The sequence below is a fragment of the Limulus polyphemus genome, unplaced genomic scaffold, assembly GCF_000517525.1.
Source record: "Limulus polyphemus unplaced genomic scaffold, Limulus_polyphemus-2.1.2 Scaffold512, whole genome shotgun sequence".
NCBI lineage: Eukaryota > Metazoa > Arthropoda > Merostomata > Xiphosura > Limulidae > Limulus > Limulus polyphemus.
In genome coordinates, this window is record NW_013666122.1 from 277,698 (window position 1) to 293,601 (window position 15,904).

Consider the following 15,904-nt stretch of genomic DNA (forward strand, 5'->3'; position numbering starts at 1 on the left):
CACCACCACCATTACCATATTCTCCAGATATGGCACCATCAGATTACCATCTTTTTCGTTCACTGCAATAACATCTTAATGGAAAAACGTATGCAAATGTGGAAGGTGTTAAAGAGGACATCGACATGTTTTTGCTTCAAAGTCAAGTGATTTCTTTAATCAGGGCATTAACAACCAGACTGTAAGATGGAAAAGCATCATCGATAAGAATGGAGACTATTTCATTTAATAAGTGTTTTATTTTGATATATAAGTTGTTCTGATTTTGTCATCTAAAACAAAGCGACATTAATTTATTGACGATTTCATAATTTTTTGCTAACATATATTTCAAACTTTTAATACGTAACAAAGTAAGAAAGTAAATACACAAAATCTTCATGAAATAGCTGATGCTTTAGCCTCTAAATGTACTCGAAGTGAAAGTTATATTGAAGTCTTAACAAAAACAATACTTGTTAATTTGAAAATTTCGTAGAAAGCTATACAAGTGATATCTCCTCCTAACCTTCCATAATTTTGAACTGTCTGAGTAGAAGAAAGGCAACTAGTCAACAGCACCCACCGCCAGCACTGGAGTTTCTATCTGATCAGTAGTTATCAAGATACCCGCGCAACCCGTCGCCAAAAGGCGACACAAGTGTATCGACCTCAGACGCGGGTAGAGATGATGACGTCACAGTTTCACGAAATGGAACCTGTGGGCGCGGCTACCATAGGAAGAGGTGATATCACAGTTTGATACCAGAGGGCCTGTTACTATAGGCGGGTGGTGTTATTAAGGTTCTATAGGCGGACGGCATTACCGAAATTCTGTAGCTAGACGGTGTTACTAAGGTTTTACACAGATGGCCTGCTGCTATAGGCGAACAGTATTTCTAACTTTTATAAGAGGAAACTTATGTATAGGTTCTTTATGTGCATGCTGTTACTATAGGCGGGTGTTGTTACTGATGTTTGTATAGGCATTACTAGGTGAATAGTCCCATAGGATTGCATACAAATTTCAACTTATCTTTATGTATTTATTGTGTATGTTTTACAAAGATGAATGTGTTTAACGGGATTGTGTTACATGGGTTTTATAGGCATATGTTGTTACTAGGTGTGTGTGTGTGTCTTACAAAGGCAGACAATGTTTAACAGGATTACACACATACATTTAATTATATGTTTTATAGAGGTGTTTCTATACTTCTATAGGACAGCATGAAGATTTCAACATGTTGAAATATTAATTTTCATTCACTTGTGTTTCTATAGAATGATAGTGTTACTAATAAATTTAACTTACTACTGAAAAGATTTATCATACATAATTTGTTATTAATATTGTCATGATAAAGATGCTTATTTAAATATGCAATAATTTAACATAAAAGCTTGCACTTTCACTAGTTTGTTATGTTTCTTTAGGCAGATGGTCTTACTAGGTATATAGTGCATGCCTTACAAAGGTGGATGCTATTATTAACTTTCTATGTATGCATTGTTTTACTAGGGGCAATTTGATTTTAAACGTATAGATTTAATTATGACTGTTTTCACTTACATATTTTTTACAGTGTTTCTAAGGGCCGAAGATGTTATCGTTACAAGGTCTTAGTAAAGATAGTGTTACTTTTGGCACACAATGTTTTTATAGTTCTTCAGGATTTTAACACATCTGCTGTTTTATTTTCACAAGTTGAACAATACAACTATTATAACATACATTAGTTTATACATATTGTCCATCATTTGAATGAGGCAGTTATTATAAACAATAATTTACTTTACATACTTTTAATGTCCTGAAAAGGATGCTTATTTACTTTTCTATATACAAATCAGAAATTCTATTTCTGCATTATTCAAAACTTTATGTACATTTAAATTTATTAGTTTTCCAAATACATTTTTTACAAATGATCATAACATTAAAGGACCTTTAGTTATAAATCAAGTTATCATTTCAATGATGTTTCCCCTCACAAAGATTTTGAAATAATGTTTCAATAACATTAATTATACAATTCTTTGATTTTCGTATATAAAACTCAAGTTTCTTCATAGCCCAATATACTATAATGTAAGTAAAATTAACAAGTACCATGCATACTTAACAAAACTTCTGGTACACTAATATACTACAAGCATCATTTTATTGGATTCGTTTTCATACAAGTTATGTCCATATCACTATTTGTTTATTCCAACTCAGTAGAAACACAAGTAAATGAAAAATAAGATGAGACATGTTGAACCCTTCATGTTGTCTTACGGAAGTATAGAAACACCTTTGTAAAACAAACACAATTAAATGTATGTGTGCAATCCTGTTAAACACTGTCTGCCTTTGTAAGACACACACATAGTAACAATATCCGCCTATATAAACTTTGTAACACAATCATGTTAAACTCATCCACCTTTGTAAAATGCATGCAATAAACATAGACATAAGTTGAAATCTATATGCAATCTTATGGAACTATCCACCTATGTAAAACATACATACTCCACCTAGTAACGCCTATAGAAACCTTAGTAACAACATCCGATTATAGTAACGGTATTCACATATAGAACCTAAATATCAGCATCCTCTTATAAACATTAGTAATACCGTCTGTCTATAGTAGCAGGCCCTCTGTATAAAACCTTAGTAACACCGTCTGTCTACACAACTTTGGTAACACCGTCCGCCTATAGAACCTTAATAACATCATCTGTCTATATACCTTAGTAACACAATCCGTCTACAGTAACAGGCCCTCTGGTATCGAACTATGATATCACCACTCCCCAAGGTAGCCACGCTCTTTGGTTCTACTTTGTGGTACTATGACGTCACGCCTATCAATGCTCTCTCTGTCTTTTTCCTGTCCTTGTAACGTGCTCTCTGGTGATACTTCGCGAAACTATGACGTTATCGTCTCTGGTATCGTTATCTCTACCCCTCCTCTGATTCTACTTCGTGGAACTATGACGTCACGCCTATCAATGCTCTCTCTGTCTTTTCCCTGTCCTTGTAACGTGCTCTCTGGTGATACTTCGCGAAACTATGACGTTAACGTCTCTGGTGTCATTATTTCTACGCCTCCTCTGAGGTCGACATACTTGTTTCGCCCTCTGGTGGCCTGTTTCGCGGGTTTTCCGATAACTACTCTGATCGAATAGTGAGATTTGATCGACACTCTTTTATTGCACTTAGGGCCCCAAAGTGAGGGGCAAGTTTTGCGGAAATGGGCCGTGAACCATGAATTCAAGGATTTACACTATGCACGCTTACCATAAGCCTACGCCAGGCCCTAAGAGCAATGTACAAAATTTCATTCAAGCCATAGAATTTATTTATTGCTATTATAATTATGATCAATTATATTTTATTTAGTTTTCTCATATGACTTAAATTTCAACCAAAGCTGTTAGAAATTTACCTGTTGAGTTAGAATAGACCAGCGTTGTTGTTTTAACTGTTCTTGATAACACCGAGGAACCTGATCCCACACCTCCTCGAGAGACAAAGGAGTACCATCTGAAATTAAAAAATTAAATTCAAATACCAATAATACAAAATTTACGAAAAAAGTACTTTAAGTAGATGTAAGTTTGTGAACAAAATGTAAAATATGTTTCAACGATCGTATATTAATTGCGTTTTTCCATATACAAAGTCAAGTAGAAAAGTCATGTTTCCTTGTACCTTGCAACATATGTTTCAAAAATGTGTTTCAACGATGTAAGTTTGTGAAAAAAATGTAACATATGTTTCAACGATCGTATATTATTTACGTTTTTCCCTATACAAAGTCAAGTAGAAAAGTTACATTTCCTTGTACGTTGCAACATATGTTTCAAAAATGTGTTTCAACGATGTAAGTTTGTGAAGAAAATGTAACATATGTTTCAACGATCGTATATTATTTACGTTTTTCCCTATACAAAGTCAAGTAGAAAAGTCACGTTTCCTTGTACCTTGCAACATATGTTTCAAAAATTTGTTTCAACGATCGTACATTAATTACGTTTTTCCGTACACAAAGTCAAGTAGAAAAGTCACGTTTCCTTTTACGTTACAACATATATTTCAAAAATCTGTTTCAACGATCGTATATTAATTACGTTTTTCCCTATAGAAAGTCAAGTAGAAAAGTCAAGTTTTCTTGTACGTTGCCCAGCATCCAACAGTAAACAACTAAAAATATGTAACTCACACGTGAAAGAGAATTACGAAAATTAAAATACAAATTTGAAATATTTGTAGACAGACTATTTTTCGAAGTGTAATTATACAAGATATATGAACAATTAACACAAGCTTTTCTTCGGTTTTTGTGTGTGCTGAAATTTGTTAAAATGCGAAAACTGCCTCGTGAACTGGCGTAAGAGTTTGAGTTGTTAAAAAAAAAAGTTCCTTAATAGTGAGATCGAGTGCTTTAGCTCAGTCGGTAGAGCACTCGCCTACTGTGTGAGAGGTCTTAGAATCAAATTCGAAGTTTGAAATATATCGTGAAAAAAATGATAAAGATGAATAGTTAAGATAGTTTAAAAAAAGCCTTACTAAGGAAAGGTCAGTTGGTAGAGGACTTCTCTAGTACGCTAGAGGTTTTAAGTTCACATTCGAGGAAAGGAAATGTTTATATGTTGGAAAAATATCACATTAGTAGCGAAAAAAAGTGACGAAGGTTTATAGAAGTATATCTAAAAGTCGTCTAATCACCATACGTAATAACTATGTTAATAATCTATTTATTTCTGGCATGTGTTTTTTTTACTCTGATATTAACAGTGTCACAAAAGGTCTTTTCAATTCGTTAATTTAACAATGTTTTCATGTTTTGCTATTCGTACCTTTAATAAAGTGCCAACTTATAGCTGCTTAGAAACTACATTAGGAATACGGAGCTATTTTAGTAAACGCTCTCCCCCCTCCCAGTGGCACGACAGGAAGTCGGAAGGCTTAAACTGGGTTTCGATACCCGTGGTGGGTACACCACAGATAGCCCAGTATGTTGCTTTACGCTTAACTACAAACAAACAAAATCTTTTAGAAAAGCCATATATAGAAAGTTCTATAGAAATTCATTACCTCAGAGAGAATGCAATTTTTTTATATAAATTTGCTAGCTGGTTGGACTGGTGAAATAAAAATTCGTTTGTAACAAAAGATAAGAAATTGTGCTTCTATTTTTTAACACGATAAACATTAAAAGTGCAATAAAAATACATAAAGCTACCAACACAGAAAAGAAAGACATGCTGTTTTCAAGAATTCTATCAACATGAAATTGGACGGGAGGGTCCACTCCCCTCATGTCATCCTTTATCACTGTGTCAAGTTGTGCAGATCGGGTAGTTTTTTCCGAAATTAGATGGGGTCAACCCCCCTCATTAACTTCCTCATTTCATTCTGTATCACTGTGTCAAGTTGTGCTGATCTGGTAGTTTTTCGAAATCAGATGGGGGTTCAACCCCCCCCCCCAGACATATGAACTTCCTCATGTCATGCTGTATCACTGTGCCAAGTTGTGCTGATCTGGTAGTTTTTCGAAATTAGATATGAAATTAGATGGGGGGTCCAATTCCCCCTCCCCTCATGACCTTCTTCGCGTCATCACTGTGTCAAGTTTGGTACTGATTAATCAAGAAATGTGGAACGTATAAATAACAGATACACGTATATTTATATAGATTTCTGGGTATATATAGTTTCTATAATGTAAATAAATAGGCGTAGCTTATTAAATATATATATGAAACACTTTTTTTTAGTCTACTGCAACAGTACATGAAACGAACAGCTAGTGCTTGTATGTTTCATAAATAAGGTACACTGCTTTTGTATTGTTATTTTCACTGAATGTTAAATGTACCTAATTTTATTACTTTGTAATTTTATTTTTTATTATTATACTTTTATTATAGAGATTGTTTTACATTGTTAGCTTAATATATGTATTTAGGATTAATCTAATTGTCCGAACGTCGTCAGACATTATTAGGATTACGGCCGAAACTTTCGTTAACCGAACTGATGAAACATTACCTTCCACTGTTTATGAGTAATAACATAATTAAAATATATTTAATTGGCTACACGCATTACCAGGTTGAATTTGAGTTTTGTTCTAAGTAGGTAGCTTGCTCTCATCGGAATATTAATTATAATTACTCTCTAACTACATTTTCATAAGAAAAACAAAAACAACTGTATAGTGCCATCTATAAGTGGTTTTTTCAACTATTTAAGCACTGCAAGTCATAACTGTGATTATACTTTCTGATACTCTTATGCTCAAAATCATTTAAAATATAAAACAAAGGGATAGTTTGAGAGTTTAATGATTTTAGGCCAAGTATAAGTTCCACTCACAAATTATCGGAGTTCGATACTTTCGTTATGAATTTCGACATTATTTATTCGTTAATTTAAAAAAAAACATATATATATATATCGATGTAGTACTTTAATGGTTATCTTTTGTTGTTGTTGTTAGGAATGGCTATATATATCGATGTAGTACTTTAATGGTTATCTTTTGTTGTTGTTGTTAGGAATGGCCATATATATATATATTCACAAATCTCACCCCAACGTTAAGAGCACGTGGAACGACCAAACCATTATGTCTTCTAACTACAAGATTGCGTGCGATCTGCGCTACGTGGAGGCGCTAGTGTTTCCGCGGATTTCTTTCAGCACGTACCGCAACTGGAGACAACAATTCTGAATAATTCAGTCTCCTGCTAATTATCAGATCACTTGCTGTCTGAATGATAAATGAAGACTAGAATATTTACGATTTTACAACAGGTTACTAACGAAAAAGTAATTGAACCCAAAGTCACTTTAGTGAACCAGAACAAAAACAGACGTCTAACAAGCTCAGTTGCTTGCAAATGATTAATTGGCTTTGTTTGACTCAATACAACTTTTCTATAGCTGGCAGATACAAAATGCTCTTAAAATAATAATACTTTTTTACAAACAAACAGTCAGTTATGCCCCCCCCCCTTAGTGGCACAGCGGTATGTCTGCGGACTTACAACGATAGAATGCGGGTTTCGATACCCGTGGTTGGCTGAGCACAGATAGCCCATTGTGTAGCTTTGTGGTTAATTACAAACAAACCAAACAGTTAGTTATGCCCCCCCCCAGTGGCACAGCGGTATGTCTGCGGACTTACAACGATAGAATGCGGGTTTCGATACCCGTGGTTGGCTGAGCACAGATAGCCCATTGTGTAGCTTCGTGCTTAATTACAAACAAACAAATAAACAGTTAGTTATTAGGTTTGTAAATTATATTACGGATTAATCTCCATCGAAACATTTCTTAAGAGGAGACAGAAGGATAGAAATGAAATGATATGTTTATTTGTTTGTTTTCGGATATTCGCGCAAAGCTACTCAGGGCATCCCTAATTTTGAGCTGACACACCAGAGGGAAGGCAGCTAGTCAACGGCACTAACTGACAACTCTTGGACTACTCTAGTCTGACCGAATAGTCGAATTTGACTGCCATCCTTATAACGCATCTACGGTCTCAAAGAGCGGAGCGTGATTTTCTATTTGCAGTAACGTGACGCGAACACTGGGCCCGCTGCAAATCCACACTCTGGCACGCTAACAACTGGGCCGCGCTCAGTCCAATGAAATATAACCGATGTTTCTACGGTAATACAGATATAAAAGTTTATAAACAAAAACTGTAGATAAAAGTTCCAATGGAGTTTATTTTAGTTCCCGATCTGTAGATCAATTATTCTCCACGGTGGGCAGAGCGCAGACAGACATTTTTGATAAAAACAAGTTGAAGTTCCATACAATAACCACCAAACAAAGGTAAGAGATAATTCGATACAAGAATTCAATACAGCGCCCCCTACCGGAAACTTAAAATATTATAAATACTAAGTTGTGTACTTTTGTTCCAGAAATTCGTTAAAAGCTATAAAAGGGCAAAGAAGTCCCTAACTTGGAATTGATATACCGAATAGAAAGCCAACTCAGGCCTGGTGGTCAGGGCGCTCGACTCGCAATCTGAAGGTCGCGGGTTCGAATACCCGTCATACCAAACATGCTCGCCCTTTCAGCCGTGGAGGCGTTATAATGCAACGGTGGTAAATAGTTGCCTTCCCTCTGATCTATTACTGTTAAATTTGGGGCGGCTAACACAGGTAGTCCTCGTGTAGCTTTTCGCGAAATTCAAAACAAAACAGACATTGACCACTCTCGGGCTACTTTTTTTTCTGATCAAATTGTGGGATTTGACTGTCAGTCTTATAGCATATCCACGGCCCAAGAATACGGACTACATTTATTGCGTCAACGGTTCATGAAACACGAATCCTCAAAGACTGTAATCGTTATGCTACGCCAGGCCCAAGCGTTATATGATTACATCTAATCAAGCAGCGGATGTTTCTATTCTATCACTAGTCCTTAAAAATTTACATTAGTTTCGTAACAGGAAAGCAATAACTTTTTTTTTTCAGTGAAAATAATCCCGATTACTTAACACTTTTTCGTAATTATATCAGGTTAGGACCGGGAGTGACCAGGTGGTCAGCGTGCCGAGTTCGTGTCCCGTTGCCGCAAAACTGCGCTCCGCACATTGGTGACGTGTATGGGTTGTAAAAGTCAAATCCAACTATTCGGTCAGACAAGAGCTGCTCAAGAGTTGTAGTGAATGCTATTGACCAGTTACCTTTCCACAAACAGTCCTCGCGTAGTTAAAAGAAAAACCATTTAAATGAACACATATTAAAAATATATTATAAATTCATAAAATCTTAAAGTGACGAAAAGGGGCTTGTTAGCCCATCAAGGATGTCCCTTCCAGCTCCCAACTATAACCACTCCTTACTACTCATGTATTCATCCAGTTAAATTTCCTGACTATACCAACCTTGAAGGCAACTCATTCCAAAATCCAACCACCCTGTTTGAAAAGTAATACTGTCTAAACTGAAGACGACTCCTACGCTTCCAAAATTTGAATTTATGACTCCTTGTCCTATTGTTTTCACTGCTAAACACAAAAAGTTTGATGGGTCTATATTATCAATACCCTTAATGATCTTAAACACCTCAATCAAATCCCTTCTGACCCTTCTCCTCTCCAGAGAAAACAAGATTAGATATTTTAGTCTCTCCTCATAGGACAATCCCACTATATCCCAGGTATCATCCAAGTGGCTCTTCTCTGAACCTTCTCCAACAATTCAATGTCCTTCTGAGGAAGGGAGCCCAAAACTGTACACAGTACTCTAAATGTGATGTATACAGTAAAACAATAATATAACTTGTCTTTTATTCAATATTTCTATAGATGCTACCCAAAACCCTATTGCTAGCTACAATACAATGTTTAAATGACTTAAACGATTTTTCAATCACAACACCAAGATCTTTTTCTTCAACCACAGTATTTATTGCATTCCCATTTAAATTGTAAAACCTACATGCATTACCTTACATTTTAGATAGTTAAACATCATCTGCCACGTAATGGCCCAATGCATCAAATAATATAAATCTCCCTGCAAGTCTGCAGTATCTTTGATACAGTTAGCTACCCCAAAAATCTTAATGTCAGCTGTAAATTTCAAAATTTTGTTTAGTCATTCCAAAATCAGTATCATTAATATAAATCACAAACAGCAGAGGATCCAGCACAGATCCCTGAGGCACAAACTGTGATCCAGTCAGATCTAACTGCATTTATTACTAATCTCTGCTTCATACTCTCCAGCCAATTTTCTATCTAATTTAATAACATTTCCCCCACACCCACAGATTTAATTTTTGTAACAAGACTTTTGTGAGGAGTCTTATCAAACACTTTCTGATGTATGATGTAGATCAACATGAGATTATAGCAATAAAGTATTAAAACTAATAATTTAATCTAATTTCATATATATGTGTTTACAGTTGAGCTTTATAAGTAAATCATTAAATACAACTTACAAAAGCTGACAGTCCTGTAGAGCTACATACAGTTTACTTATGTTTTCATTTATACATCTATTTATATTACATGTGTTTTACAAAGGTGGACAATGTTACTAAGAATAGTATTTTTATAGATGGAGGATGATGAGCTCATTGTCTCAACATGTGATGGACGTCTATATTTAATTATATGTAAATCTTTTATTGGTATAATGTAACACGATAATTCTTTTTTAACACTTTATTATTTTCACAATAAAGATTTTATAACCTGATCTACATAAAAATACATATCTACTAAGGGCATATTTACATGAAAACGTTTTGCAACAAAATCATGAACAAACATATCATTAACATCTTTGGGGAATCCAAATTTAGATAATAGTTTTCGTTTCGGCACATATTAACAACCATAATAAGCATAAAATATTGTCCACCGACAGACGAATATGGTCCTTTCAATACTTTTTTGTTGTAAGTCCAAGTTCAACAGTTCTTCTTGGGACACGGTGTTAGGCCGCCATTACAACTGAACGTCAGAGACGATGATGTCATAGTTCCATGAAGTGGAACCAAAATAGTGATGATTTCATCATAGATTTCTCAATGTGTCTCAACATGTAATCAATGGCTAGATTTACTTATGATCTAAGGGCAATGTAGTCACTTTATGTATAAAAAAACACTTCACTAATTCATTAGTGCTATATTTAATCATACTTTTAAATTTGCTGATCTTTTATATGCAAATCATTTATCATCCCGAAAAGGACACTTATTTAAAAGGCAAACTTACGAAAATCTTACTGTTTCGCAAGTTTGTCTTAATAAATATAATCATCTTCTTGACAAAATATTTCCTTTTGTTGTTTCTTGTGATAAAGGACAAAAAATACACAACCGATTTTGATTGAACTTACTGATTATAGTTTTAGTTTCTATATTTAAGCACACTTTTTACAGTTATTGTTCTGAAAACGACTCTTATTTAAATATCATGCACTTTAACTAGTTTGTTTTCAACCATATAACTATGTTCTTAACAAAATATGTCATTTCACTTACATAAGTTTTACAATTTCTATGGGCCAAAGATGTTATCATTACTAACGATAACGTTTATTATGTTAAATCAATAATAATTTTACATGTAATTACATCTATACTGTCCGACATCAAGACCACTTCCAAGCTCGCTAAACCTTACTTGTTAAGAAGTACATAGGTCGTCATGTGGTCACACACACATACAGATGGTATTACTAAGACTAGTGTTTCTACAAACTGAGAATGATGAGCTCATTATCTCAACATGTCAACAATGTCTAGATTTAATTAGAGCTCATCATCCTCCATCTATAAAAACACTATTCTTAGTAACATTGTCTGCCTTTGTAAAACACATGTAATACAAATAGATGTATGAATGAAAACATAAGCTGAGACCTGTATGTAGCTCTACAGGACTGTCAGCCTTTATAAAGCTAAACTGTAAACACACACACACAAACATATATATATGTATGAAATTAGATTAAATTATTAGTTTTGATACTTTATTACTATAATGTCATGTTGAGCTACATCACACCAATGTGCCGTCTGGTGCCACTTTGTTGCAAACTTTCCAGATAACTTCCGCTTGTCATGGTGGTCTAACAACATGCCCCCAACAACCCGTTCTCTCGAAAACTTCCGTTTTCATGACGCTAGCTCCTTCTAGTTCCACATCGTGGAACTATAACTTCACGCCCTGCAACGCTCTCTCTGTCTTTTGCCTGTCCTAGCAATACGGCCTCTGGTGACACTTTGGAACTATGACGTCATCGTCACAGGTGACATCGTTGTTGCTATCCTTCCCCTCCCTCTTGCCTGAGGACCCCTATTGAGGCAGTATCCTTTGGGCACAGGACGGGTGGTGTAACCAGTAAAATCGTGCTGGTAAGAAGTATATGAATTTAATTCAAACAGAAGTCTTTTCTGAGAACTGGCATTTAATAAAAGATGTATAATTCGTAAAGAGTCCTATTGTTTAGCAGAAAAACGAAACTTGAGAACTTGAACTATAAAGCCTTGAGTGGAAGAAAGCTTGTACACCAGCAGCCAGCAGAAAGTTCAACATTTTTTTTTGAAACGACAATGGTTAATTCGATGAACTTGTTCAAGTGTAAATTATATTAAAGCTGTAACTCGATGCTTACACCCTGAAAAAAGTTTTTATTGGTATTTTATGGCAAAAATACTAAGGCTACCTGCCGCCATCCCTCATTTCGAACCACCGACCAGAGGAAAGGCAGCCAGTCGAATGCCCCTCATTTCGAACTACTGACTACTGACCAGAGGGAAGGCAGCCAGTCAACTGCACCCTAATACCCACCATCCACGCTGGGATTGACTGTCACTCCTTTTACGCACTCACAGATTACATTTTGAGAAATATTTTCTGGTATCTACGCGTTCGCCAGCTTCGAAATCCAGAGCTTTACCACAGGGCCAATCCGCACTCAAAGTGTCTAAAACCAAAGCTTCTCAACCCATCAAATTAAGAGAAATTCGACAAATTTCAAATCCAATACAATACTTAGAAAAATATAAATTCATTAAGTTTGTTGTTAAAAGTCGACTCGGTGAACAATACATAAGGTAATTTATCTAATAAACACAACCATCTTCAGTCAAACAAGTACGAATCTTAAAATTACCGATATTATTAATCTGTGATATTTACTCAACTTGCGTGCTTGAAAAGTAACTACTCTACTCCGATAAAATTTTGACACCATAAATCAATGTAAAGCGTCTCTGTGTGAGGCGTAAACACACAAAGAAAATATGGCTTGAATTTTCAATTATTAATTACGGCATTGTTTTAAATATAACTAATTGCAATTGTGCGTAGGTATACGACGACTCGCATACCTTGCTTTACTCGGAGAATCTGTACGAGAAGGTATTTTAATCGATCTTAATGACCTATGACATTTAGCAAATTACTTGGAATGTTGCTGAACATCTTCGGTGTTTATAAATAAAACAGTAGCATACGACTATACGGAAACACTAAATAGTCCACCAGGGAACAACAATTAGGCCTAATTTGTATTTTATATGTACGTCTCAAAAATTATATTTCACGGTAAATTAAAATTCTTACTGAACCATATTTTACGATCACCTTGCTTTATTTTCTATCAACCTAATTTTATATTCATAATTTCTTTCTTGTTACCTTTCTTTCTTTTTTTTAATTAGCGTTAATTTTCCCGTTCGGCAATATTTAATGAATTATAGCTTAGTACTAGTTTTTTAATTCAACTTTTATTACATGTACCGTATTTTGCCAATCTGGTGCTACCATTTAGCAATTTTCAATGTTGACTCATATTACATACAGTTTTGTTTTTACGTGTTTATCAAATTTATCAAACCATCCATCTACCTTGTCTCCAAGCTGTGAAGTACAAAACAGGAACGGAATAACTGATACTGTAAATCACGTGGTACTCGAACGTCACCAATCGATTACTAGCGTCGCTAGCCAGCACCTGAAAACAAAACGAACTTAGATACGACATATAGAAGCTTCAGCAATTTAGTCCTGTTAAATTATGATTTTTTAAAGGAAATGTGTGTATACATGTTTATATTAAGGATTGTTTTACGTTATAAACTCAAACTTTACGCCCAATACTTTTCTACACTTCACCGATAGTAATTTCTACGAGTTCTACGAAACTACGAGATGATAAAAACAGAAAAAGATTTAAAAAAAAAAGTCCAGTCCTTAAGTTAAACCATGATCGTGGCCGTTTAAACGTTAAAATATTGCCGAATTATTGGAAACAAATAAAATATCAGGATATTTACCGTTTGGTGCCCACCAACAGTACAAAAGCGTCAATACGGAACTCGTCGCCAAATGCTTGACTCTTATCTTTGTGAATTTATATGGAGAAATAGTTTTGTTTGTTTGTTTGTAATTAAGCACAAAGCTACACAATGGGCTATCTGTGCTCTGCCCACCATGGGTATCGAAACGTGGATTCTATTGTTGTAAATCCGCAGACATACCGCTGTGCCACTGGGGGACTGGAGAAATAGAAACAAAGATGAAGATTTATTCAAAAACATATTGTTTAATATTACAGAATTCGCTAAATAAATATCATATAATGTTTTGTTAATAATTATTTTATTTTATTGCATTACTGGTGTTATTTTCAAAACGATCTGTTGATGGGCACCAAACGGAAAATACCCAAAAATCATATATACTGCATTCCACCCTCTTCACCCGAGTCTTAATTTATCCATATCAGATTCCAAATATAAACAGCATTTCTGATTTATTTTTTGTCTTCCACAAGAGACCCTTCATTCAATAAAAAAACTCGTCAGTTGGACGAGAGACGAGACATAAGATTTCCCTAAAACACTATTCATATATGCAGCATAAAACTTTAAAACATATGGTTTAAAGGTCAAATACGGGAAGCATTCGAAACCAATAGATCTAACATTTCTGATAAAAAATTACATAAACTGCAGATATTTTCCCCCTCACATTCGTCTTGCACCCCCACTTCTATGGCTGTCCAGTAAGTCTGAAGGCTTGTCACACTAAAAATTGAGTTTCAATACCCACTACGGGCAAGCATAGATTATCCTTGGTGTAGATCTGCGCTTATCAACAAACACATACTCTTAATTTGTCCATTTTGCAATGCAAATAATAGGTATGTAAAAATACTATTTCAGGTTAACATTTCTACCACCCCCCGAAAGTCACTGCCCAAAAGGCCTATTGTTAATTCTCTAGTATTTTATTTATCTACGCCCTCAAATGGCACAGCGATATGTCTGAGAACTTACAACGCTAGAAAATGGAGTTTCAATACCCGTGGTGGGCAGAGCAAAGATAGCCCATTGTGTAGGAAAAATGATTATTTATGTACGCTTGAAAAGCTTTAAAAGTTACGGTTTAAATGTCTATAGATGGCGAAGCACTGGAAACCAATAGGCCTAATATCTATTGTTGCGTCAACGAGGTCACGTGACTAGTGTCACGCCACTTCTCTCGAACCTTCGTGAATGCCCTAGCATTTACTAGATATATGTTTGTCTGGTATATATATAAGACGCTCACAACGTGACGGACAACAATGTGTGTAGGTAGTGAGAAATTGATCTGCAGTGAGAAAGTGTTGTTGAAGTTATCGTTCGTTTTAGCGGTTGTTTTAGCGCGAATGTTGAAATCAAGTGTATCGTGAAGTTATATTCAGAAAGAATAAACCAGTTTTATTAAGTAAGGGCTTGTGTCGCTAAAGTTTCAGTCGGAACGAAGTTACGGAAAATTAATTAACAAACGGAGACGTAACACTATCTATGTACTACTAAAACTTTGAGATTGTTTGTTTGTGTGCTTGATTGTAATTAAATATAGCAAAAACGATGCACAATAGCACCATATTTGTAATGAAATGAGAATAAAAATGAGAATATAAACATAATAAAACAAGTTTCGTTAAAATCGGGCCACGAATTACCGAGTTAGCGCCGTTTTTCGAGTCACTTTTCGTACATTCCATTGCTATAAAACTTCGTTTTCCACCTGATGAATCACCTTAAAATATCTTCTATACAGCAATATAAGACGAAAATGTATTATAACGGCGCGTAGAAATAACAACAATAAAATGGACCTACAATATTATTGACTATTTGCAAATTGTAACTATAGAGACCAGGTAATAAAATACAAATCAAGTCGAGAACAACAACAAAATTTTATAAATGAAACCTCTCGGCGAGCATTGGCTATTATATTATTTCCCTGTCAATGTTCCCATCTTCATTAAAGGGCATAAGATGACAAAAAACATAATCTTGAAGAATCTATCTATATACTACTAAAACTCTGAGATTTTTTGTTTGTTTGTTTGCTTATTTTCTCAG

The 15,904-nt window shown here is 34.9% G+C and overlaps 1 protein-coding gene across 2 annotated transcripts in view; it reads right to left on the reverse strand.

Annotated features, from left to right (window-relative positions):
• Positions 1-15,904, reverse strand: part of LOC106458774 (ubiquitin-like-conjugating enzyme ATG10) — a 68,691-nt gene that overhangs the window by 10,558 nt on the left and 42,229 nt on the right. For both annotated transcript variants that reach the window (XM_022385099.1, XM_013918322.2), the window contains 2 exons: positions 13,389-13,494; positions 3,423-3,520 (listed from right to left, as the gene is read on the reverse strand). In XM_022385099.1, coding sequence (XP_022240807.1) covers positions 3,423-3,520; positions 13,389-13,494 — 204 coding nt within the window. The remainder of the gene's footprint in view (positions 1-3,422; positions 3,521-13,388; positions 13,495-15,904) is intronic.